Here is a 27,565-nt window from a genome sequence, read left to right on the forward strand (position 1 = left end):
GACGCATGTGCCAGCCTTGAAGGGTCGGAAAGCCCTCGAGGGAGGCCTCACACCTTTGTTTTCGTCCTGGCCGGAAACGAAGAATCAAAAGAGTCAGCTTGCTTAAATTCAAGTATTTAATAACTAAAAAACGTTTTAACACCCCAGGATAACTCCATCCGATCCAGTTGATAGTTTGACTATTGCGGCATGTAACGGTGAATCGGATAAGGAACTGGACGGCGTCTTCTCTTCGTTATCAAATCAGCCAATAGCGCCATCCGCATTCGCTGTGCTCCTATTAATATCATGCAAAGATAGTAGAGGGATGTAGCTTCACTTTGCTCTCCGTTCGCCATCTTTCTCGTAATGTTGATGTTGTTGTTTGTAGTGGTGAAGCGGTCAAGCGGAAATGGCTGCATCACAACTAGTTGTAATGAAAACAGCGCCACCTATCGTATCGGATGTGACATGCTTTCGGCCAATGATTCGATTTATTTACTGCCATGTATATTGGGATAATAGCACCTCCCCCCGAAAGATAGCATAGTCCGACTACGCAAAGATTAGAATTATACCATCATGTAAACACACTGTTTGAGTGAATATAACAAAGCATGCATAGTTTAAGTCTTCATCTTATAACTAGTACACTTTAATTACAACACATCATTAATAACCACAGTTCATCACACTACATCATAAGATCTAAAACAGTTCATGTGGTCCAATACTCAAGACATTGGCCTCAATCGGCTGTCTTGCATTCAGTTGCTTATCTACTACCTGACAGGAGAAAAAACTCCCAAAAAACCCTCTTTGGGGAGAAAATTGGGAGAAATCCATAAAGGACGGCAACTAGCATCCGTCCCCAGGTTTTAACATCACATCGTGATAGAATGTTAATGTGTACAGTGTTTAACATGACTATAAATTGTGTTTGATTAAAATTGCATTCACGTCAAACATGCTAAGGTAATAACTAATATCTAATAACACACAAACTACAATTCTAACACTAAACATTATTACACATATTAGAATTTCCACCACTAGGGGTGCTCCCCCCACGTAATTGAACCCTAGAACATTCTCCAAGAAAAAGTGCTTGGCTTAATTGAAAAAGTGAAAGCAAGTACATAACATGTAAGATGCTGGTTGCGCTGTATAATTATAAACAATACGCCTGTACTGCTACTATAGTTTCGGAATAATTATCTTAGCATGGTCAATATCATTACTCAGTTATGCTAAACAGGGGTTTCCGCTCGGTAATTAAAGTGTCGAGCTCCATCAAATCCTGCCTGCTTTGCAGGAAGGTCTGGATCTGTGTCTGAAAGAGGTTGAGAGGTACATTCATTAAGTACTATTCTAAAACAGAAAAGATGTGTCCTTTTTTAAAATATATTTGATTCTTGCACCTTTTTTTAGGCTAATCCAAATGCTTACAGAGTGTTGACGTCAGAGGTTTAAAAGCTTACTGGGGAAAATAACTTGCCTTCAAATCAGGTAAGCTGCTCTTAATTACAAACAGTAAACAGCTCTTAATTATTTCCCTCAACTTACACATAGTCATTTCAAGCTTGCGTGCAGCATTTTGAAGGCGTTGGATTCTTTTTATTAGGCTGGCCGATTGCTTGTTGACGTGAACAGCCGAGCGTAAATTCTTTAAGTAGCAGCTCTCTGATGGAAAACTGCCCTGGAAACAAGGTTGATTGTTTTTTGATGAAAGAAGAAAACGGTGCTCCTGAGATGCTCCTCAGCGAGCAACGAGACAGCTGCATGAAACGGAGAGTGATTCAACGATCTGATCTCAATCAAGAATCATCATTAATGTTTCACGATGAGTATGAATCCATGGAACAAGTCAGCACCACTCTCTGACGGGGGGGGGGGGGGGGGGGGCGCGCCTCGTGTCCTCATCTAGGAGGGCACAGTAATGCAAGAGTTGTCTTTCTTGTGTGTGAACCCCCCCCCAACAAACCCTTTTACATCCATATCCGTGTGACCGAACCACACGTTGTGCAACTCCGTGATCACAGAGGAGAGAAAACCCCCAAAGCTGAGCGATTTGGGGTGAAGATTCGTGGACTCGGCCGAGCGTGTTCCAGCAGCTAGGTGCTCATTAGCATGCTTCATTTGTCTAAATATAGGCCTCATCCAATGCTGAAGGGCAAACAAACAAATCACAGCAATGTGTGTGTAGCATATTATTGATTCTTCACCCTTAAAATGTTCCATCACGATAGCAACACGCGCGGACCTGCGTGAGAACCAACAAAGCGCTCTGGCTCTGAAGCTCGACGTCCAGTTTGTGAGCCTTTTCGAAACGCTTGCTATGCCGAATGGCGCCGGTCGCGAGGCCGGGGGGAATCCGTTGAAAAGGTCAGAGGCGACCGGCTCGGGTGGAGGGAGGACAAGCGGTGACAGGGCGGCATGTGTCGAAAAGGGGCGCGCCCGCGGCCTCCGGGACTTCAACTTCAAAATTAGAGGTGGGTAAACTCTGAATTTTGTGATCATACAGACCTCGACGCGATGCGCATCGCGACTCTGTAAGGCTGTCCTGGCTATATTGCATTATGTTAAATGTTAAATTTAAGAAAACAGTAAAGAAAAGTATGTCAACACAACACAACAACACAATTGCAGATTAAGAACTATCTACATACGGAGTCTCCTTTTTCAGGTCCTGAAATGAACCCCAGAACGCGCGTTCTGGGGTTCATGGCTCCTCTGTGCTTCTCTTCTCTCTATTGGACCTGGTGTTTCTCCTCTCCCTGTGCTCTCTGCATTATTGGCTGTCCTCTCACTGCCTGAAAAAATGTTGAATCAACAGTTAACCAGTTAAACAGCCTGTCAATTACACTGACAACATAGGTTAAAGGAACACTCATGTACTACCTACGTCATCATAAATATCCTTTACAGCATGTTTTTTTTCACATTGAGAACTGACTTGTTTTCTAATCTACGCGTCACCAGGCTTTTTTCTTTTACCGTGCACGACCAGCGAACACAGAGCGCGCGACTACTACCCCCCTCCCCCCCACGTCGGTCGTTCCGCCCGCAACGACTACTACCCCCCCCCCCCCCCCGTCGGTCGTTCCGCCCGCAACGACTTCTACACCCCCCCCCGTCGGACCTTCTCGACCGGTCCGCGAAATATTGTCTGACGTGAAACGGGTCCGTGAGGTAAGAAAGGTTGGGGACCACTGGGCTGATCCACAACGTGTGTTTACACACCTCCTGCATCCTGATTGGTGCCGCTGCTGCAGCCGCAAGGCACTGATTGGATGCTCACAGACTGTAATACAGCGCAGATGAACATGATTCAGACTACGGCGTTTATATGTTCAACAATGGGAAACGTAGTCTTAGCTGTTTTAAAATTACACCAATTTTATTTCGGATTATTCCAACGGAAGAATACAAGGCGCAGGGAACTTTGAGGTGCGTAAACGCTATTTATAGGTGCGTAAACGCTATTTCCAAAATTCTAGAGGTGCGTAAATGGCGTTTACGTGCGTTTACCCTCCACTACAGCCCTGGACACAGGAAGACAGCATGCTCCTGTAGTGTCGTAAAAATGGAGCCTTTATACCCAGACTAATTGGTAAACCAGGAAGTGGGAGGGGCTTAAACCTATGGGATCACGTGAGGGACACGTCACGTGGCTACATTCAGTCGCATCGATGTAAAAACACTATAGTGTGAAGAGGTGAGGCGGCGTTGGTGCTGTGCGAGCGCTGTGACTGGGCCATGCGAATAATACATTAGCGTGTCTTTTAGGAGACTTGGCTGGCGGTAGACTGTCAGCTGGTGGATATTCTAACAGACGTGTGGGAAAATAGCGTCATGTCGCTGATATCTGAGAGCGTGTGCAGAAATATAATACTTTGGAGAACCTGTAATCTGATCCGTATGAAGAATCAAAGGTGTCTTTCCTTGTACTCGTAGGGTTAGATCCTGTGACAGATACTGACAGATACAGTGTACGTTCAAATTCTCTCGAAGGCAGATACCTTTCACATTCATCCGGGATAAAGGGATACGGCTGCAGGTTTTAGGGTTGCATCCGTGCTTGTGTGTCTGCCGCGGTGATCACACACAGGTAGGTGAGAAAAGGACAACTCTCTTTCCTGTTCCAGTAGCCTGTTCGGTGCGTGGGAGGAGGAAGAGTCACGAGGGTTAAAAACTCAATGAGAGGGAGAGAGGGAGGGATCGATCGAGAGAGAGAGAGGGAGAGAAATTAAAGTATAAATATAGAGGGTGATTTGTTTTCCAGAGGTCGCCTTTCACAGTTGCGGTGTGCAGCGGTGCAGTAAGTAAATGTCATTGTCGGGGTTGTGTTACTTTACACAACTAGTCTCCTTTATTTAAATGCCCATGAAGCCACTTACACCCGACGCCGCGTCATTTGATGATTTCTGCAACAACAAAAAAAAAAACGCCTTTGGCTCTTCTCTCTTTATGAAAACATAAATAATTGTTCCATGATTAAATTTGTTAGATTTTCACAGAAAAAGGAGGGTCGCTTCGTGGGCATTGAAAAAAGAACCCTTAAAGTGTCGGAGGGCATTTATTTATATCCGTAATGTCTGCTCTTTCTTTGCCTTCCCCCCAACACACCAGAAAAAGTAGGTCTTGCAGAGGCTTAAACACCGTATTAGAACAAAGTGCCTGGTGGTATAAGAGCTCCCAGACAAAGCTAGCCGATGCCTTCATTGGGAACTATTGATTCATCTCCGTCATTGATGTGGGATCTCTCAATTCTCCCAGACTTCACTCGCTTTCTCCTGCACATTCAAAAGGTTCTCAAGGAGGCTAAAGTCCACAAGTTCAAAAGCACACTTCAGCTCCAGACGTTTTTTCCATAGGGCAACATTTAGATAAGAGAGAAAGAAATGGCTGCAAAATATTTCAGAAAAGTGATTAAACGATGGTCTAAAAATAAAAGAGTGGGTGACAGAGTTGGAATCCGGAATACTCTAAACATCTAAGAGACATCTGGTTGGTCTATTGAACAGGAAAATATATTCTTCCCAATTGCACGCTGGATATTTCTCTTTCAACCTACAACCTCTCTTCCTCCTTGAAATCGATCAAAACCCCCATTGTTTGTCTAATCAATCCGATGAATAAAAGACCAAAAATCAGACAGACCTCCATCATCCCGTCATTTCTTTCCCACAATCCCAAGTATCTCAGCATGCGGTGTTTGCTGCATTGCTCTGTGCTGAGATGAGTCAGTAAGCTTCTGTGACGGTGGATTACATTACAATTCTGTGAATGTTTCACTGCAGTATTAATGTAGAAGTTATTGCTCACTGTGATCTAAACGTTTAAGTGCTAATCAATCAAACCACGTTTGCTCTGTTGGTTTGAACAGTTTTAAAGAAGGTCTGCGATGCTATTTTCCCGAACGTTAAACTCTACTTTCTACAAATTAAACTACAATAAATCCTTATTGGGTGAGCTATTTTACCACAAATGTATAGTTTCTTCTTTCGTAACCTCACATTGTTGCATCCGTGTCACATACCTGCATTCCAAAAAATGGCTTAGATAGATTAGTATAACACAGCCCTTAAAGCAAATAAGAATATTTTGCCAAATTGTGAATCAATCACTCGTGAACAGGGCTCGTAATGGTTCGGCACACAGTGATGCGGACTCAAAAGCAGGACTCGGAGGCAGTTTGAAGCATCAATCTTTTACTTGGAGATCAAGGCAGAGTTTGGCAACAGATAAGCAAGTATCTGCAACAATGAATCAAGCAGGCAAGAGGCAGGTGAGACAAATTGGTCAGGAACCAAGGCCGGAACATTACATACATTCAATTATCTGGCTAATGACTATGGGAGACAAGGCTGGCCTATGTGCAGGGGTGCTAATGAGGGAATGGGGAACACGGTGCGGGCAGCTACAGGGTGTGTGAGAATGGCAGGTTTCTGAAATGAAAGGAGACGTTATTGACTGCAAAACCACGACCAAGACGAATTCCTGTGCACGTGACACACGTGGCAACAAATGGCTGCTGATTCTGAAAGACAGGAAAGCAAAAGCATTCTTCGCAAAAGTGCAAAAGAGGAACAAACAGGAAGGCGATGTGACACTATTGTTGAGCTCTCGGTGTTCCCTGCCAGTGCTTCTCAGCGGGAGAAGCCCGGCCAGCTTAATTTGAAGCCACAGCCACTCGGGGGCCATAGAGACCCTCATCAAAGGCTGCCATCGGCCAAACACATGAAAGGGCAGACCTCCGTCTCCTGGCCGGGAAAAGGCAAAGGTTTCTCCCTCGGTGTCTGTGCAAACTGTGGAAACACTAGAAAGAGATTCTCTATCAAGCTCCTCTCATACGGTACGAAAGGGACGAGCCTCGCAGTGCTTAAGTTTCTACTCAGCCACGCTTTGGATGGATGAGCGGCTCCCTTATGGGGGTATTGTTTTTTTTGACCGAATTTCAGCGATTTCTGAAAATGCTCGCCGGCAAAAAATCTGCATTTACCTAAAAAAACGGTTTCCACCGACCGAACAAAGCAGCAGACTGAGCTACGTCGACTTCTAGGGATCGGATCGCCTGCTCTGTGTGAAGCTGTGTTACATAATGTTTCATAACATGGTCGCTGCTGGATGCCGGAAGCCTTGCAGCTTTTCTGCCGATCGAAAGCGCGAGAAGAGCAAGATTCCAACCCGCTCGCTCTGCACGTGCAACAGACGGCTGCACGTGCAGACTTATGTGCAAAAGAGGTTTCAGCCTGTGCATCGCACACATGGAGGGGTGACTGCAAAGCACGAATAAGAGGACACAAGCAAATGACATGAAGCACTCGCGTACATCCTTCTTATAGCAGTGGGAGCTGTTAAGGGAGTGAAGACATTACAGTACGTAAGAGGATATTTGAATGCTTAATAAGATATAATTGCAGACGGGAGTCACAGTTGCTTCAGGAGGAACAATTGGGTTTGGTAGCTTAATGTTTCTCTGAAGGGTGGAAATGAAAAATCAGCAGGCTCTCAATGATAAACGTGGAAAACACTGTTGCGTGTGTCTATGTGTGTTTCCCTTCCGTTTTTTTATGCAGAATAAGGAGATAACGGATGGAGCAAGGTGGGATGAGGTTACACCAGTTTGTTGCATCGGAGCGAAATTCCTCCCGCTTCCTTTGTTTCACTCTGCCCATAACTGTGCAGGATGTTTTGTTCTGACTACACAGTTGTTAATGGCCTATATGCTTCCTTTCTTTGTCTCCAGCATGCATTATTTTAAAAGAGAAGGGAAGAGCATCAGCTAGCTATGGAGAGAGAAAGGATAATAGCTAGTTACTCTGTTGGTGCGGAGCCATCCATCAGCTTTAGTCATTTTATCTTTCTTTGTTCTTCTCCTTTCATAATTTTTTCATTGTGAAAAAGTCACGTCAAACCTACATGTATAAATGGATACATTTGCTTTTTGTTGTGTGTTCAACGTGCGCTTTTGGTTTTTGATTATTAATTACGCCGCCCCCCCCCCGACACTTCCCCACACAAACACCCCCTGCTCACCAACATGCACCTGCTCTGAGTACTTATTTCAATGCACCATTCAATGGCGCATCATGTTCTCCATCCTACATTATTCAGATTTGAATCAGGGGCTGTCAGCTTGCTGACGATCTAGCCCCTAGATGTAATAGTTCGGACAAGAATAGCCCTGACAGCCCGTTGCTGTGATTCAGTGAATTTCTATGACACACCGCACACCAAATGTAACATCAAGTTTCATTTTATGACGAGTTGCGCTCTGTAGACGCTGAATAAACACCATTACGCCATTGACTTGGGCTCTGTTTCCACTGTCACTGGTCATTAGCTGCGCCGGCCTTCTTAATCAGTCTGCCGGCTGGGATTGTGTCTTCCTGTGGTTGTGCGTGTGTGTGTAATTGCAGTCTTCCAACACACAAAGCCGACTCGGGGATGCCGTTAAGGTCCCGAGGACCCCACAGCCGCAATTATGCAATCCAAGACAAACTCTTGGTCATTTGTCTTTTGAGGCCGAGGCAACAATTTACAACAGAGTGGGTTGAGGTTGCCACTGATACACGTCCACGCTTTACTGGGTGCATCATTTCGATTAAGAAATTCAAATTTAAACAGGGAAAAGGCTGCGACAAAGTTCTTGATGTTATCCGTTATATTTGTTATTGTTGTTTGTAGCATTGCATTAAGCAGATCGCCCCCCCCTGAGGTCCGATACGAGACAAGATTGTTTTGTGCCGATAATTAAAAGGTCGGTTAAGTCTCTTTTTCTTGATTTGATACGCAACTAATCCAGTTTTCAGCTTTTTGTGCTGCAGACACAGTTGCTTAACACAGATCCGCGGCTATAAATCTGTGTTTTGTCACAGTGCAACTTGAAACTCTCCAATCCTCAGTTGCAAAGTTACGTGCAAAATAACTACACACTCGCAAGCAGTCCGTGCCCGTGCATGCACACATCATCCAACAGGAACATTTTGTTCTTTTGACCATATTATGTTTATTCCCATGAGAACACAGAGACAACAGATGACAGCAAAGAAAGATGATCTCCTGCTGATGGCAAATGTATCGTTTAAAATGTAATACATAGTAAGATGCTGCAAAGTCACAGTTCAAATAAATACATTAATTGGACAAGCCTCTGTGAAAAAAAACAACCCAAAAACGTAAAAACAGAGAATTAGGGAATTGATCTTAGTATCAGGAATTTATCCTTCGACAAATGATAGTTGAATAGTAATACACTATCTGATAATATATTGTATAAATCTCATAATTTGCATGCCTAGAAAATACCCTGTGTTTCTGTATGAAATGTACTCGGCGATGGGACGCGGAGGGGTCGATGCGTGCATGCGAGCTCTGACACGTGTCAGATCTACCGTGGCTCCCAACAGGACACACGGGTCGGCTTCCAGAACACCCGTCACAATGGCCGCAGAGCAAAAGGCCCAGCGGCGGGTTGTGGGACGGGGGCCAGAGAGCAAACGGAACCGAGAGGGCAAACGAGGGTTCAAATCATAGCGTCTGAACGGTTCAGAGGAAGTAATTGGAAAAAAGGCAAATTTTTGGCCAGCTGTGAGATTAGACAGAAAACCTGCTTCTATCTTCACTGGACTCAGTGGTTGGAATATCTTTTAAATAATTAAAACAAAACGATTCTGTTCTGCTTGTGGAGCACGTGAAATATGAATGTGTGCGCTGTGTAGAAATCAAAAATGTTTCAAGTAAATCATCCATGTAAATATTTGAACCTACATTTGATGTACTGCCTCTCTGCAGGAGGACCGACGTGCATTAGCCGGTAGCGCGTCGCTGGCTGCGCGGTCGGGGGTCAGTGTGTCACCTCGTGGGCGATTGTGCTTTCTGTTCCCAAGAGAAGGGTTTGGAATTAATGTTGTAGTTGCTGAAATAGAATTACACCTTTAAACCAGTCAAAAAGTTTACAAAACAAAACCTTTCAACAGCATTTGACTTGTGGTGACTGTATGAAATGAGGTACTCGCTGGTTTATTTTAGGTCAGGCCACCCGGTGTGTTGGGGAGACACTCAGTGAGGCGACCCACCAGAGTACAACCACAAAGAAAGTGTGAACAAATGATAACCTTGCTGTTCAGAGAACAGACTCTCTCTCGCCTTTATCAATTAGAAGCATTATGTAATTCCTGCTTGGGTGAATTCGGTTTCAGAAACACAGAATAGTAACAACAGGGCCAGAGAAAAAGAAACAAAACAAAAACCGTCAATAACAAGGTTCCATTATCACTCAGAAGCTGCTGTGTTGTGCGAGTGATTCCGTTTAAATGAAGCTGAATCAAAACACTCTTAAATGAGAGTACTGGGGCCCCCCTCATAAGCCCCCGGCGCTCTGCCATGGCTGCCGGTTTGAGCTTCACCTTTATGCAACTTACAGCTGTTCCAGCAGTAAGAGGTCCTCCCCGATTATAAAAAGACAATCCGACCACCAGCCTTTTAGTGTGGCTATAGATGCCGTACGTGTGTCTGTGTATGCGTACTTACGTATCTACAAAACCCATCTACGCTATAGATTGACGCTCTAGTAGAGGAGCATTGCACGAGTCGGGGGCCGGAGACGCGCGTCTTGTGTCCCCGGGGCGATGCGATGGAACAAGCTGGCCGTTGACTAAATGAAGCGTTACATTGTCCTGTCCTCATGGCCTCAGGCTCTCCTGGGAGCTCCAGGCCGATCGGGCCGCCGCTTCCATCAGTCGGGCAGTCCGTCGGCGAGGGGCGGGTCCTCCAGAGCGGCGGCCGAGCCGTTGGTCTCGCCGCCCCCTGAATTTCTCTCCTCCTTGTCCTCGTCTGGGCTGAGCGGGTCCCGGTCGGAGAGGCGGTCAAAAGTACTGTGCGTTTTGGGGTCGGGGCTGAGGAGCGACAGCTGAGGCAGCAGCGGGCCGTCCCGGAGCTTGGCGGCGAGCTCCCTGGCGCTGCAGCTGGGGGTGTTGGTCTCGTAGATGTCGTGGAAGTTGTTGTAGTCGACCTCGTAGAAGCCCTTCTCGAGGGACAGGACCGGTGTGAAGCGGTAGCCCCACAGCACCTCCGTGTCCAGGTAGGAGCTCCGGGCCTGGCACGTCATCCCTGTTGCATGTATGAAGAGGTGTCCACACGCACACGGCCGGGTTAACAAACAAACACACACACACAGATGGAAAGAAAAATTAGTCGTGGTTATATAACAACTGTCCACACGGTGAAAGGCAAAGTGTTTCCATCATGGTTGTGAAACGTGTGAAAGGCCACAAGAGCTAAATGTCGGTAATGTCGACGCTAACGGCACCACTGTCCTCTAACATCGATGGTGGTGTCGGATATAAATCCCCACACAGTTTGTAGGCGTTGAAAATGGACGATGGAAGGCAGCACGCTCTCACCCGAGCGGAACCCAGTCATTATTTCTGTTGTTAATTACATCTGCTTTTTTTTGTCCAGCAATGAAGAATAAGTTGAAGAAAAGAAAAGCTGAGCGGGCAGAAAGTTCCCAATTCAGCTAATGGCTTATTGTGGAACAAACATTAGGAAATCAATACCGAATAGGAATTAAAAAACACCCCGTGAATCACAGATGTAATAGACCTGTGCTACTGTGAAGCATGAACGGGATTTAGTTGTGACAATTTGCACCCTCATTAGTGCTGAGCAAGCTAGCCACAATCATCTCTCTCGTGGATTCAACATATTAATATAATCATTATAGTATTAATAATAATAAATACTTAGCTTGCATATGTGACAAATATGGAATGAGAAAAAAGTCATCAAAATTTACATTGCCCTGGTCTGATGTTTTTTTGAAAATTCAAACCGTAGCATTGTGTTAAAAAAAATTAGGAGTCACTTCTAAATTGCATGTTATTTTAGACATTTTCCTCATTTTCGGGAACTCTGTTAAAACATCTGAATGTGCAGGGTGATGGGGAGACCTATGACATATTTTCCATTCTCCTGTCCGACTTGTTGGTACAATAGTTTGTGACGGTGATCCCAAGCAACCAGCAAAGTCATCCTTCAAGCCCATGAAAAGGAAATATTTTAGTAGTCTAAAAATAGTCTCCCCTAAAATGATGTTCTTCACAGCTGAAGAACAATGTTGTTTTCTGTGCATGAATGCAAAACATCACCAATAACTTCAAGCAGGTGGCCTCAAATAGACTGAAATGCAAAATCGATTTGTTGTCTCATGGCGGAGTGGAAGGCAAGAATGTTGCGCCTTTTCATCAGCACTGCCTCTAAAGATGGAGATAAGTGGCCTAGTTTCCACATTTAACTTGTGAAATCTTTGTTATGTCTGTGACCGGCTCATCAAAGACGATAAAATGTCTTCCAGTCACTTTGAGAAGGATTTTCTAAAGTGCTTTTTCAGGGTGTTCGAACACTTTTTGATGGGTAGGTTTCAAAATACCTGAGAGTCCAACCACAAGATGTTGTGGTGTGAAGGTCTGTTAGTATCTTATCTTATTAGTATTTGATTGTATTAAGGTTATGTCGCAATCCAAGAGTCGTTTAATACTCCTGGATGCCGTATAAACAGGACGAGTGAGTCCCCTCACAGCCGTCTTTTACTGATGCATTGCTATCGTGTTGCTTTTTGTCACAACATTTAGGTAGTGGAATGAGATCATTCACAAATTCCAAAACTACTAACCAGTCCATACATGCAGATTATTTTCATCTATTCTCACACCGCTTTGGAATACACACATCTTCATTGCTCCACACCGACAGCAGCAAAGAGTTAATTGTAATGTCCTGTCTGCCTTTCTGTGCTGCTCTGCTCTTGGCTCCAAAGGAGTGATTTGGCCCTGGCCTCATCTTTTATCAAAAAAACGAAATGGTTTAAAAAGCGTGCTAGAGGGTGCACGGTGCGTAGGAGACACTAGGAGGCTGTGATGTGTTCGTGCGCTTCAAGACTTGAGAGATCGCAGAAGAGCAGCAGCCATTTAAACAAAACAGATTACGGAATGTACGCTATTAATTTCAACTATATTTGCTGCCCGTCTTCACCTTCAGGACAGGAACACAACACACAGAGACTGTATTTCCACAAACACAGCAAAGCACTGTTCCTAAACCTTTTCCATAGGGATCCTCTTATGTTGATAGAAGACTAATCCTCAGTGTCACTTCAGCAATCAGAAAGGCCAGAAAACTTTAACAGACAAGCCAAAGCATGCGGGTGAACATGGTCTTTTAGTTCATTTGATGTGCGAGTGACGAAGAGGAAACAAACATGACTTTCTCACAACAGACCCCGAGGCGTTTTTGCTCATTGCTTCCCATCGAGGTGTGTCCGTTTTGGGGTTGTGGTGTTATGCCGTCTCTCGTTCATGTTAGTGGTCACACCTTTGCTTAAATGTCAGAATGTCCTGCAGGTGTGACGGCGTCTGCCCCTCGTGGAGCACTGCATGTGGGCCTATGACGTCCCTCCAGCATCCACCCGCAGACGGAGGGAGGCCGAAAGGTTGTCGCCCCTCCCAATGTCTCCACTGCGTTTAGCTCGACTTATCCAGACAGTGACAATGTCAGAGCCTAACCGTCAAATATCAGTCTGCTTTTAAAAAGGATATATTTTCAATTTTGTGTCACAACCGCTACACCGCCAGCTTGTTACATTTTGCCATTTTATTGTCAGGGAAGTGGTTTAGGTTTAAAATGATGTGGACTCTCATGATGTGAAAGTGCAATAACTTCACTCACATTTGCCAAATCAGACAAAACTACAGCGGTGACAGCGATGGCCTGCAGTTGTCAAAATGACAGAAGCTGTTATTATATGTATGTGTATATAAACAGCCTTTGCATGAACTGCAAATCCTGACCCAAAGGGATTGAAACTCATGGAAATGTTCCAACTGTGACATAGGAAATTAGAGACGAAGTGGCGATACGTCTGCACCTTTAGAGACATATTTCCACAATGGAAACAAGGTTTGTTGTTGGCATCACCAACACGACTGGCCCTCAGGCACAGCAGGACAAGAGGCAGGAACGTTATAGTAAACTGTCGCAGAATCCATTTAAAGACTATTTAAGTTAACCACCTTCATAGGAAAAAGTCTACCACCAAGATTAGATATCAGAAATACACTTTTTGTATAAATAAAATATAAAATCCGTAGAGTGGGTAATGAGGTTTGTGGAATTTCATATTAAATCTCGAACACAATTAACGAATGAAATAATCTGCAAAAAGCTCTCCGCTTGTCTCCTACAAACCGCTAGCTTGACATAACAATAGCAATATCTGTTGGTTCCATCCTGCCTATGCAAGACGTAGTTTCATATTAAAGAATCATCATTGTCCAACATCATTGTCCAGCCGTTGATACATAACTACACTCACAGGAGACATATCACTTTTAAAATAAGATGTGGGGACGCTAACCTAACTTACTGTAATGATATAATCAAAGACTCAATCATAATCAATGAAACCGATGATGAAACATCATCCTGACTTCAGCATGTGTGTCAAGCAAAGTCCACAGTCTGTCGGCCTGTTGCCTAGAGGTCAAGGATGGTGACGACATAACGCTCGCATGAACCAAGGGTCCCTGCCGGTGAAGCGAAAGGTGATTTAATGCCTGAATCAGGCATCCAGGAGCGCGAGCAGGAAGCGTGATGACTGCTGGTGCTTAGAGGCAGAAGAAAAAAAGACTCTTTCAGAAGCATGCAAAGCCATGGCTGATTGCATCATGGCTGTATGGTCGTATATCGGTTGTAAGATAAAAAGCATTTACTGGTGCCAGGCACAATTCAATTAAATGAAGTTATTTAGTAACATGTATGATGCATTGTGTTGAAAATGAGTTGATTGTAATTATTCTTGCAACTTAGATACATCAAAAATCCTTCATTTCAATCAGAACACCATGTTAACAAGATTTTCTTAAAAAAAAAAAAAAGTTAAACACTAGTTTTGTAAATCGTACTTATGAAATCATTGTTGAGTTGAAGATGCTACATTTTATTTCTAGCGGGCGTGAACGCAGTCTCAACCGGCAATTAGGAACTTTGCGGAACTTTACAGAAATACTGGGTCATGTCCGCCCACTAAATGTAACCAGCCTGGAGCACTTTTAGGACTTCTTGACCTTTTCACAATTTAATATTTGATATACACAAAATATAAATAGTTTTGAAGTTCCTCAACAGAGACAATGTGGGTTGCATTGGGAACAGAAACATTGACCTCTTTCAGCTGAAGAAATAATCAAATAAACAAATGCAGGACTGGTCTGTTGATGAATAAAGAATAACAACTTCTTCCAAACATGTGACAACAATTTCTGAAGGTTGTTCGATTCGTTAAAGTTATTTGTTTATTATCTCTCTGGCTTTCTTGCCCTTACTATTTAGTCTCAGCGATCCGCAGCCAGAGAAGGGGACTCGAGTTTGAGACTCGGACAAGACTGCGACTTAAGTCGCACACACGGTACACGGACTTCAGACTTGACTTGAGACTCGTCCTCGAAAGACTTGAGACTCGACTCGGACTCGAGCTTTGGGACTTGTGAACAATGTTTAATTTCAGGAAACATCTGATGAGCTCAGTATAGCGAGCTCATCAGATGTTTCCCTCCGATACCTGCCTACGTAACACGTACATTGACATATATTGCTGGCTGCTGCGGCGCGTGTGCGCACGCGCGGCCAATTTGTTGTCAAATGCACCGGCCGCTGCTGTGCCATTCGTCGCGAGCTTTGGGTTCAAAACTTTCCTACAAGACGACAACAAAAGAACCGCGAAATGCAATTTATGCGGTATTACCATAAAAGATTCGGGCTCAACCACGTCCAATTTTATCAGGCATCTGAAAACTCAAACTGATAGGTGAGTAAACATGTTTAGCTAAGCAAGCATTGACCATCTACCGTTAGCTTGCTTCTTGCTTTAGCTACTACCCAACGTTACGGAAATGAATTTTTACGCTCTGCAAGTGAAAAACAAATAGTCATTGCTTTTACATTTTGCAATATTTTCTTGATACCCAGAGTACCATTTTTCCAGTTCATAACCTTGTGGTATCAGATGGGCTTTGTTGGACATATAATTGTAAGCTAATATACGTATGGCAACACTTATTATAACCACAAGAGACTTGAGACTTGACTTGGACTCTAGCTCAGAGACTTGAGACTTGACTTGGACTCTAGCTCAGAGACTTGAGACTTGACTTGGACTCTAGCTCAGAGACTTGAGACTTGACTTGACTGCTCAGAGACTTGTGAGCATCTCTGTCCGCAGCACTCACAGGTACTGCTCCTCCTTTCTATAAAGCAATTTATATTTCCATGTAAACCTCTTCTCTCTTTCCATCCATTTGTCCACTATCCCATACCTCCCACTCAGCGCTCTTCTTGCATCCAATATTTCATCAATCTCTGTCTCTCACTATCAATCCATTTGTCTTCCACATGTGTCCCTCATTCACCCATTCCCCCCTTTTCATACCCCGAGTGCTTCATACCTGTGGCTTCGACCATGCCCTCAAGGATAACCACAATCTCGAACTCCTCCTTCTCCATTTGCATCAGAGTCATCTCCCAGAAGGGACTCCTCTCGTTGATCTCGTGAGAGATGATCAGGGGCGACACCAGGAAAAGCCGGTCGTCTCCCGTGTCAAAGCCGATGTTGATGTCAGTCTGGTTGAGCGGGATGAACTCCCCCTCTTTGGTCTGCTGCGAGCGGATCAGCTTCGCTCGGATCGACGCTTCCACGATGTGAGAGTTCCTCAGGTCCCCCACACGAAACATCAGGCACAACTTGTTGTCTCGCACCGATATGACAGCATTGTGCGAGAACATGAGGGTCTCGGCGCGGTTCTTTGGCTGTGAGATCTTCACGAACATGCAGCCCACCATCATGGCGTTGACGATGGAACCCAAGATGGCCTGCACCAAAAGCAGAATGATACCCTCGGGGCACTTCTCCGTGATTACGCGATAACCGTACCCTATGGTGGTCTCTGTTTCGATGGAGAAGAGGAAGGCGGAGACAAAGCTGTTGAGGTTCTCCACACAGGGGGTCCAGCCCTCCTCATCAGCGTGCACCAGATCCCCACGGATGAGCGCGATCAGCCACCACAGAAAGCCGAAGAAAAGCCAGTTGACTATATAGACCAAGGTGAAAATGAAGAGACTAAGACGCCAGCGTAGGTCCACCAGCGTCGTGAACAAGTCACTGAGGTATCGGTAGGTCTCTTGCACGTTTCCGTGATGAACGTTGCACTTGCCGTCCTTCTGCACGTATCGTTGACGTGGCTTCTTGGCCGGGTCGGAAATCAGGTGGGTTCGCTCAGTCGAGATCTGAGCCTCCCGCATGTGTTTAGGGAGTTTCCTCACCTAGAAGGGAAGAGAAAGAGAAAGAGAGAGGCAATGGTAAGGAGGAGGGCGAAACAAAGAAGGTAAAGAAAAAGACTTGGATGTACTTTACTGTAGACACTTTCCCCTGATGTTGAGTTTTTACAGGACAGAGTGGGTGTTAACCTTTTTAATGAGATTTGTTTTCAGCATGGGCCAAAGCACGCTGCTCTGCAGAGCAAGTGACTGCTCTATGAGGTGACTACTACACACTGACATTGTAGGTGTCAGCGCCGTTCGCACACATAAGGAGGGAGACAGAGAGAGTAAGGACATAACATGAACACCAGGACGCCTCTATGTCTTTGTCTATGTCGGCCCAGGTCCAGCGGGAAGATCTGGCTCCACAGCTGTGCCCCGCTTCCCTCCCTGTCCCCCCGTGTTCCCTCCCCTCAGACCCCATGGGACATTGGCAGGCTAAGATAGGAATAGAGCTCCCATCCTCCCCCATAAGATCCTTATGGCATCTTCAAAAAGGTTGGCATATGCCTTGGCACACACATAGTGCTTATCTTGAAACCGGCTTTTATGCACATAGAGGAAAGATTTTAATATTGTACGCTTTAGAACGTTCAGGGTTGTGAAAAACAAAGACTACCCCACAGCCTGGCACCGTAGTCCTGCAAAGCGTAGCTGCTTGTCCTTCTGTTTTTGGGGACATGCACAGATTAGGACATGACAACACTTACATGGAGGAGGACAGACTTTCAGGGCACCTTTCAAACAACCCAAGGACACTCAGCAGCACACTGACACTTTCCAATCCGAGTTGATAATTGAAATGCATTGTGTCGAGGCAAGGAAACAACTCCCGCGCCCTCTGATTCTCTCGCTTCTAAGGGAACAGCTGAGATCCGTCGCTCTCTAGAGTAATGCTCACGTTACCAGACAAGTTAATTTCTTGTGTGGTCACAGCGGCTTCTTCTGCTCCTTCTGCTCCATCACATAGACGATCACTCTGAGGCCACACTATACCTTCTGGTAAATCTGATCGCACCTAGTTGTCAGATATTGATTTTAAGTGACCCCTGTTTAAGAAGCAATTGAAAGACAATCTCCATTGACAGACATTGCAATTAGTAGCCTGCTTACCAGGCATTCGCTGAGTGCCCGCCAGCTGTGTCCAGGGATATTGGATAAATACAGTCACGTAGAGTGACACATTTCACTGACAAGACGAGTCAACGTTCACAGCTGATGTCTCTTTAAATAGTTGTTAACCAGTACTTCATTTGTTTTAAATGACAGCTAAAACCGGCCAATTTGTTTGCATACTAATTTCGTGATGGATGAAGCTGTCACTACGAATGCCACCTCATTTTTGGCCTTTGTGGTCAGCTCGCTCCTTGAGGGTGACGGCAAATTCATCAGTTCTCTTTTTGTGGCAGCAGTAAATGGTGGATATTTTTTTCCTCTCGGGTGGACGGCAGGAGTGTAATCAGCTGGGGAATCAGGACGGATACCTATTGCCATTCCACCATTGATTATTGGTAGCAGGCGTGGTTGTGGTTGTCTCCATATAGTTCCCTACCTCGACAGCCAAGCCGACCGAGCGATACCTTCATGTGAACCAAAGAAACAGCCTATGTAACACTTTATGAAACTTGATCTATAACCTTTGCTGTTTCTTTAATCAATCACGTATACAGCATATAAATCACAATTTTTATTTTATTTTACTCATTCCCACTATTCCGGGAAGCAATCAGTCCAGTTTCCTTTCCCACACACATCGCCCATCATTCCCATCTCTCTAGATCTTCTCCATCTCCTTTCAGTCCTCTGCCCGCTCCATGGGACCCATAAATAGAAGAAATCATCATGACTCCTCTCTCTCTCACGCCGTCTGTCTCATCGCTCACACTCTTCCTGCTGTGGTGAAATCCCAGTGATTGGTGGTGGTGTGTTTGACCAGGACTGGTTGTCAGTCTTTACCTGTGCAGGCGTGACTCCTATCTCCATGTTGTGGTCCATGAGGATTTGAGAATCTCCCGCCATCCTCAGCTGAAGCTCAACATCTGTAAGACAAAAGTCATTTGAATTTTAGGCTCTGAAATGAACATGGTCATTTTGTTGGACCCTTCAGCAGCGCACTGAGCTTCGGGGAGTTGATGACCAACATTATAATCATTTAAAATAACAGTAAAGATCGATACCACAGGGATCGATATCAAGGTATGCATGTTTGGTCTCAACTATCTGTATTACACATCTCTTAGAAAAGTAAATACATTACGCCCCACTAACAATGTTGTGCAACTCCAGAAGGAATATAATCATCTAAAACCTGTTATTTTAATTGCTTGAATATGTCAATAACTCATTGTATATCAACATGCGAAATTAGAGATCCATAGAAATGTCAAAATGTTACTGGATGAATCTTTTGCCCAATTAGCGTACATGAAGGTTTGCTATGCTGGTATAAACTGCACAGTTAAGTGACTGGAAAATCTTGAGTTCAACCTAATAAATAGAAGAAATTCACAGGTGTTTGCTTAATAAGAAATAGTGCTGTTTGAGAATTAAATATGTAGATTAAGTAGTGCATGGGGAACAGCACAGCTCTTTCACACCATTGTGTGCATTTCCCTTAAAAATGTTGTTGCCATTAAATTTGAATTTGAACAGAATATTATTATATACTATTAATTAATTATATATTAATTTAAAAAGTCTATTACCATTGGCATTGGCGTCCAACTTTCATTATTTGAATATCATTGGAATGTTTGTATCACTGGAGGGAACATCAATCACCGTAGCTGCATATGATTTGTGGAACAGGTATCCATCAAAAAAAGTATCAAATCTGAGCTATAGAACCAGAACAGTACTTTGTTATTTGGATATTCATACGCCATTGGTCCCGAGGCGGTTGTTTGTGAACCTCATATCCCCCCGATATTTTATCTGCTCCCAAGATTCCTGTTAGTCAAGCACTTTGGTTATGACCCTCAAAACTAAGACACGGCAATCAGCTTTAGCGTGCGTTATTTACGAGACGGACGGTGGCCATGGTAAATATCATATCATATATGCTTTAGCACGGCCTCACAGAACCACTAGTGGCTGTAGGGACTGTACTTATATTGTTGTCCAATACTGTGCCCTCCAACATCTACTACCAACCAAACAACAGTTCATGTTTTTATGGTTATTTTAATAATTCACTGTGAGTCAGGATGTGTGTTTTGTTGCCTGAAGCTAACAACAAATGGGACTGAGGATGTGATAACTTGCACACAGTACAAAAAGGCAGCACTTTGATGAAGCAAAGAAATGAATGTTTTGGGAGACATGGTTGGTTTATTGATGAATACAGCACATCAATGACCATCAATGAAAAATATCAACCGTAAGAAGAGAAAAATACCCGCCTTGCAGTGTTTACTCCCAAAAAGGATTTACAAATAGGAAAAAGAACAGGGTGATAAAGTAAGGGATTAGCTGTGAACATCACTTGGGAAATGACCCACTGTCCTTTATCCGCTAATTTGCCGATACAACAACTAGCCGACTAACAGTGTCGTATTCCCAAAGAGGAGGCTCGTCATCGCCAACACGCACGCGAACCCCACGCAGATACACAACTCACTCCACCACACCACACCTCTGATCAGACGCAGTCATTACTTTCTTAATCAGCTGGAGACAGACGAATAAACACTTTCTGTTAGAAACGTACTGCCTGCCCTTGTGCTAATATGAAACACGTGTACACATTATATTTGTGGTTGTTTTTAGCTCAGCCGGAGCGACGAGGTGACGTGCGATGTGATTTTAAAGAGCGTTTCTCTGCTCCAGAAACAGGTATTTTTAAACTTCTGTTGTGTGAGGTCCAAAGTGACAGGAGAGGCAGGAACACTTTGAATGTCTGCTGACTGATGTGGGATTTTAATAACAGCCACTGCTGTAGTTATGGAAGGGAGGGGCGGGGGAGAGAGGGGGGGGGGGGGGGGGGTATGAGTGTGTGGGGCAAACCTCAGATAAAGCCCTAATTTTAGCAGTAATCTAACAACACCTTTGGAGCCCACTAGAGGCAATTAACTCATAGAGCCTGCGGGTGTCATTTAGAAATCGACCAGTGGAAGTCTACACTAACACTACCCGCTGCAAGCCGAGGAACCAGGGCGACTGACCTCCGACGCCAGATCCCGAGGACCCCGACAACACGGGACATTTCTGCGTCGTCCGTCTTTGCTCTATTTGATTCGAGGAGGGAGGTGAGAGGACCGCGTCACGAATGGGATCCACGCAGGAACGCAGTGTTGACATTGACGGTCCAAAGCAAAGGGCAGAGGGACGTGACAGGCATCAGAGCGGGGAAAATACAGACAGGCAGACAGCACAGCACAGGCCCGGGACACAAACACACACACACACACAAAGCTCCTGAGAAACCTTGCTGAATACGTTAGATGGGTTGCAAGGTTTCGCTTTCTGACTCATTTTAGGTCATCTCATGAATTAAACATGGTTCCCAGGAGATTTTGCGAACTCCCAATCTCGACTGTCTTTCAGCCGCGGCCCGACTCGACGAGCCCAAATGAGAGGTGTTCCGGCCTGGACACCAGCCCGGTGTTTTTTAATCTCAGCGATTCGAGAGGGGAACAAGCATTTATCTTGTTACTGAGAGAGTGACAGGAGGCTTCGGCTGAATTGTGTTTGTGTCCTGATAACAAGAGCACTCATCTGTTGTGCCTGAAGCCGAGGGGACTAGTGAACCTCCTAAGGGACATCCACTCCACGCGTATTTCTCTTGTTTGCTGACGCTGCACGCTGTAAGCTACGTTTACTGAGCACAGCGAAGTCTCTTTTAATCTCTTATCCTTTCAACCGGTGGCAACCTCTATCAATTATCTCTCGACCCTGAATTTTACTGAATATAACATTTTTTCGTGATTCAATTTCCTACATGTCGGCAGCTTCAGAAATGTGCGTTTGTGTGTTGTTCTGGAAGTTAATGGCTGGCTTGCATCTGAGCCGAGATAAGGCTTTTTATCAATAGCAATCACCTCTCCAATAAAGGCCCTGCAACAGATTAATTACCTGACCTATAATCCTCGCTTGAGCAACACAATTGGGAATAGTTTAGTTCTGTGAATCTCGTTATCTGGAGGCAGTGGAATGTAGTTTTTCTTGTCTTGTCTGAAGAACGCCGTATTCCCTGCTTGTGATCTCCACCGATCCGACATCCCGAGAATGCTTTGTTATGTAACACTTGAACATTTCAGGAATAACAAAACTCAGCAGTATTCTTTTCATATGTCTGACATCAGAACCCTTCCAAATGAACCAGGCTCTGGCCCGACAATAGTGCTTTTCCCTGTTCCTCTTTCGGGGGGGGAAACAGGGCCGGACTTGGTGCGTGACGGCGTAAAACATGCCGCATTTTGCAAACTCGGCAGTATCCCTAACTTTACGGTACAGAATGGGAATTGGTGGGCAGTCATCCATGGATTTCGAGGTCGAAGCTTGGTGTTTTCAAATAAAGTGCTGAAACGGGAGGGAAAGTGAAAAAAAAAGGCAAAAGAGAGTGTTGAAAAAGCAGACGTATTTACAGAATCACTGCATCTAATCAATATCAACACTCACTTTATCTACTGTCTCTGCTCCTTGGCCATGTAAGCATCTAGAACTTTCTACTCATTTGATTCCCTGTCCTCCATCACTCCTCCCCTTGAGTGAAAGCAAAGAGTCCCGGTTACCGGACCTGCTGTGATTATGTGGCGGGCTAAGATTGGCCCATGAAATGACATGGCTTCGTCCCTATCTCTGCTCACTTATGACACTTTGAGGTCATACGGGTCAAATGACTAAAAACGGCCCAGGCTGGTATGGCTCCAGGCCCAGGAGACACACACACACACGCGCACAGACACGCACGCACAACCTTCATACCATCACTCCATCCCCTTTCCCCGTTACGTCTGATAGTGAGCTGAGTGCATCCAGTTGTGTCCTTCTCTTGGATGACATTCCCTGGAGTGACACTGCTGCACCAAGACGTCCGACTCACACTGGAGGGACTATTTCCCTAACGATCTCTCTCTCTCTCTGTCTCTCTTGCTGTGCCGCATTCAATCAAAAGTAGAGTGGTTGAAGACAGAAATAGTTATTTTGTTGTTGCGTGTTTTAGATCTGCCTTGTCACTCTTCTAAGATTAGTTTATTTTTAATTTTCTAAACAGTGATAGCTAATGTTTCACGTTGCTGCTGAGTGGAGCCTGGATGGGATTAAGAGCCGACACCTTGCGGAGCCAAATAACACCCTCTTCAAACCACGCTGGCCTGCGGAGTGAGAGATCTGATGGAAAGAGACAGAGGGAGGGACATGAGATGTGTGAAGTTGGGTGGCTGGGCATGTTCCCCGACACTCGGTTTCTTCTTCTTATCGGGCATTTTCTGTCAGGCCCTTGATGTGAATTACTGCCTCGGATGACACTTCTCTTTCTCAGAGGGCGAATGAAAGAACCAATTACAATCAGGGGGAAGCATGTGGGGATAAACAGTGCTCGGCATTAAATAAATGATTCTACAATAATATTCTGACTATTCTGCAGATGCAAAAGATCTGCATCAAGCTCAACCCCTGCGCGCCTGTGATTCGTTGGTCCTCTGCCTCACCTCACTGCAGAGGACAGGAGAGCAGAGGAGGAGGAGGGCGCCACGTGAGGCCACGAGAGGAGGCGGGGCTGCGAAGCAACGCGGCGGAGCGAGGTAGCGCATCGCCAATGCTGGAGGAGCCAAAGGTCAAACGTTTTCCATTGTAATTCCTGACGTGCTTCACCGTGTCCCCAGGCTTGTCCCTCGCAGGAGCCTCCTTCTCGATAGCCATCACGCGCCAGAGTGTGAGCAGACTGGAAGCCCATTCGGCGGCGCTCGGCCCAAAGACTTTAGTCCTGAGATTAAACTGACCATTCTCAGCACCAGGGTGTCAAATACTGTCGCGCCTCTTGCCGTCTCAGCATGAGACGCTTTCAAGCGACTTTTCGAGCGTGATGACGTGGCATGAAGACCAACCCCCCCCCCCAAAAAAAAATACAACGTATTGTTGCAGTGTGACCACTTGGAATGAGAACATTTTGGCTCAAGACTCTTGCTTGCAGTATCTGATGGTGTGCAGAAATACGCAGAAAAATGCAAGTTGGTGTTGAAAAATTGGCACAATGTGATGGATCAATGTAAGTAAATCATATTCATGGGCATTTGTTACTGGGTGATTACTGGATTGTGGTTGTCAGGAGTTAACTTTTAAATAATTGAATACATTAAAAAGCGTCCAAATCCCCCGTGTGACCGTGTGATTCTTAAAGGTGCATACACCGTACAAACAAAGGGGTCCTGTAAACTCTGTATCCTGAGAGACAGCGAGACCCTCATTGCGGCAGTGGCAAGCAATGGCAAGTCTGTGGCAACTCCGTAGCAGGCAGTTGTCTCTCAGGATGTTATGATGATGATGGATAAGCAGGCCTGACCTGCACACCAGCTGGACATCAATGCATCCGTGCCACCGTCTGCTATCGTCTACCGTGCAAAGTGCCCCTCGTGAACAGAAGGAGGGATCTTCACTTATTAAAGCAACCGGTTTAGCCGAATTGGCTTGTCGAAGGTCTATTTCATGCCCCATAACCCCCCTGCAGGCAGATAACAACACGAGCCATGCTGGAGATTCCTGGGAGCAGGTATGGAGACCGGATCCATAACTGACCACCTGAAAGGTATAAACGAGCCAACCAACGTGACCTGAAACAAGCAGCCGTTTTTCTTTTTCGGTCGGTTTCTGCCTACATATCTCCAAGCGGCAGCAAGCTTTACCTCTTAGCCATGGCGGTAGGCTCTGAGGGGGTGTCCATGTGTACATACAATTCCATGTCCCCTTCTGTTTGCATAGGAGGTCATCTCTCTGCCAAACAGGAGACGGAGGTTTATGTGTGCTGCATGTAGCCCCGTGTTAACCGTTACACGTTTATGTGTGAAAGGGCCGTGGGAGAAATACGAGCATTGTGAAGCCGTTGCCCAATCAGTGAGTGGGATGCATCATAAATCTGGTACAAAGGCATCTTAGGTGACTCTTTAAAATACAGTAGCTTGAATTTGCATCAGTAACAGATTTACGGGGGATGAGGAGACTCTCTTGGAAGCATTTTGCTGTTTATCTGTTCCGTGCAAATACCAAGAGCACTGTATTTATATACAGCTCACGTAGCGCAAAGGCCTGGGTTTTAAATAATACACAGTTATTCTTCAAAGAGGCATGTATACAAACTACAACTGAAGGATAATATTTCTTGCATAAATTAGGCATATTCACATAACAGCAGACCTACAAAGACATAGTGTATTTTTTGCGGCACTCTGACACACTCACACACTTTCCAGGGCACTAAATACAAAAAACATTCCACGCCTGACTAGGCTCTTGACACAAATGCACCGCTGCGGTATTACGCGAGTGTGGATCTGCTTGAAGACCCCGTGCATCCCCTGGAGAAACACAGTCTTGACTAAATGAACAGATCCAATTAATTATTCACAGTGTCTTGTCTTCTGAGGCTCTCAGTAGATGCTGCGTAGCATCACGTCTGCCCTTTGCCCTCCTCTGTCCACGTGTCAGCGGGATCAGGGCACGGGTAATAATGCACCGTGACGCACGCGCATTCCATCAAAAAGCACCACATCTCAGCAGTTCTCACTCGGAACCAATCACGGTTCAACGAGCCGGGTCGTGGTGTACATCATAAAAGCAGCACACAAGCAATGCTGCAATGCCAATAAAAGTCACTGTGTGAGACCCCTTTGGCTCCACTGGGGTTGAGATGAGAATAGAGCAGACATGGCTTGCACTTATTTATCCTCCACAGCGACCAGGAATACAGATATATATATATAAAAAATAATGGTCGAGTCCACTCGCTCCCTTGATGCTGTCTTGATATTTCCTAATGATAGAAATAGTTGAGGGCATGGAGCGTTGTGGGAACTGCACTTGATTCAAAGTTTTGCAGTGAATTCTCTCCAGATGTGCGTTTCTGCAGAGTGCAACCGAACGGAGGAGGACGCGGTGGTGTCCTGCAGTCATTGAAGCAAGTTCCATCCCCATCAGGGTGTACAAGTCATGTTCACTCAATGCGTTTGGTGCCATAAGCAATATTCCTGAAGCAGGAAGGTCTGCTTTTATTGAAGGCCCAGTAAAGAGCCGCAACATGCCGCGCTGCGCGCCCGTTGCACAACTCCCCCGACACACATACAGATGCACACAGATGCACAACGAGTCCCGGCTCGCTCCTTCGCTTGTGGAACTCCTGCATTGCGAGATAACTACAGCGCGGCACGGCAGGGGGAGTTCGCAGGCTCTCCTGCTGCTTGCGTCACAGAAATCCATCGGCTTCTTCATACCCCCCCCCTCGTCCCCCCCTACTCGCCTCCCGACATGATGGCAAGTACGTGCATGGCGATGATCTACGTGTGTCTCCGCAGAGGAACCAGACGGAGCAGGCAAGACGCGGCTGATGGAGGAGGTGCAATCAATCCGGCCACTTTCACGACTTTCACGCTCCCCGCCGACTCCTTTCACACATACTTTTCGCCCTCCCCCCTCCCCCAAGTAACGCACACTTCTCAGGTGGGATTTTAGTGGTTGCGGTGCAACGTGACACGCGCGACGCACGATCACAGCACGCGGTGTGCCGTCCGCGCGCGCGCGGGTGGAAGAGGAGGCGGCGTGGACGCGGAGCTATAAGGTCGTGCCGTGCATCAACGCTTTATAAAAAAATAAAAAATACAAATAAGGAACCTCCCATGTCCTCTCCGGCTTTCGTTCTCTCCATCCCCTCCTCTGTTTTCCTCCATCGGCGGTGCGCAGCGCTTACCTTCGGGTCTCTGCAGGAGTTGCTGGCAGGTTCCCTTCCAGGCATCTCACAGCTGCTCTTCTCCCCGGGAATGCGCGCTCCTTTCCTGGCTTTGTTCAGTCGACAACCGCCCTCCTGCCTCTCTCCTGCCGCCCAGCTCCTTCTGCTCTTCCCCGCTCTCTATCTACTCCTGTGTGAGAGAGGGGGGTCCGCCTGTGCATGTGTGTCTATGCGCGCGCGTGTGTGCGTGCGTGAAAGATGGAGAGAGGGAGACATGGAGGGAGAGAGGGAGTCAGTCAGAGTGGGTGAGTGAAGAGATGGTAAGAATGTAGAATGCGCGTGTGCGCTCTCCCTTCGATGCTCCTCTCACTCGCACGCAGAGATTGAAGCTCTTGTCTCTCAGGATTTGTCCTTCATAAGAGAGTTGTGCGCCTATTTGCACAAAGAATCAGCAGGCATCTGAATGTGAGAGAGGATTTAGCTCGGCTGAAAGGGCGATATATCACATACATGTAGACAAAATACATATATCATCATACAGTTGGGGGGGGGGGGGTCATCGGGAAAACACCACCCTAGTGAGAGAAGCAAAAGCAGATAAAAACAGCCTTTGGACAAAAAATAAACAGAGAGCGCCGCAAAGAATGAGCAGAGAAAAACATCAAAGAAGTACGAGAAAAGCGTGAAAATGGATCAAAAGGAGCAAGTAAAAAGGAGAAGCAGTGAGGTCGAGATAACAGGGAGAAAGTTTTGCTTTCCCTAAATCCCCCCAATGAATGAAATGAGGCCTTCTTGAATGCTCTCGATTAAAAGTTGCATCACATCAACCACAGC

General features: G+C 45.6%; 1 protein-coding gene and 1 long non-coding RNA gene across 2 annotated transcripts; one reads left to right on the forward strand and one right to left on the reverse strand.

Annotated features, from left to right (window-relative positions):
* The first annotated feature begins 1,864 nt into the window (after window positions 1-1,864).
* On the forward strand, window positions 1,865-24,168 carry LOC144411453 (uncharacterized). Its single transcript, XR_013468620.1, has 3 exons — window positions 1,865-2,471; window positions 23,444-23,600; window positions 23,682-24,168. It is a non-coding gene; the product is annotated as an uncharacterized LOC144411453 (long non-coding RNA).
* Window positions 8,470-27,192, reverse strand: kcnj5 (potassium inwardly rectifying channel subfamily J member 5). The gene is made up of 4 exons (XM_040184860.2): window positions 26,753-27,192; window positions 18,814-18,896; window positions 15,987-16,860; window positions 8,470-10,596 (listed from the first exon to the last, which is right to left on the reverse strand). The coding sequence occupies exons 2-4, from the start codon at window positions 18,874-18,876 to the stop codon at window positions 10,223-10,225; spliced, it is 1,311 nt and encodes a 436-aa protein (XP_040040794.1). The 5' UTR covers window positions 18,877-18,896; window positions 26,753-27,192; the 3' UTR covers window positions 8,470-10,222.
* Window positions 27,193-27,565: the final 373 nt, after the last annotated feature.

Source organism: Gasterosteus aculeatus, chromosome 1 (genome assembly GCF_964276395.1).
Source record: "Gasterosteus aculeatus chromosome 1, fGasAcu3.hap1.1, whole genome shotgun sequence".
NCBI classification, from domain to species: Eukaryota; Metazoa; Chordata; class Actinopteri; order Perciformes; family Gasterosteidae; genus Gasterosteus; species Gasterosteus aculeatus.

Excerpts from the sequence above, each read along its gene's own strand:
- kcnj5 (XM_040184860.2), bottom strand. The coding sequence starts at position 18,876 with ATGGCGGGAGATTCTCAAATCCTCATGGACCACAACATGGAGATAGGA. Across the intron at positions 16,861-18,813 it reads TAGGAGTCACGCCTGCACAG|GTGAGGAAACTCCCTAAACA; the intron begins GTAAAGACTGAC and ends CTTCCCTTCTAG. Across the intron at positions 10,597-15,986 it reads GGGCATGGTCGAAGCCACAG|GGATGACGTGCCAGGCCCGG; the intron begins GTATGAAGCACT and ends TACATGCAACAG.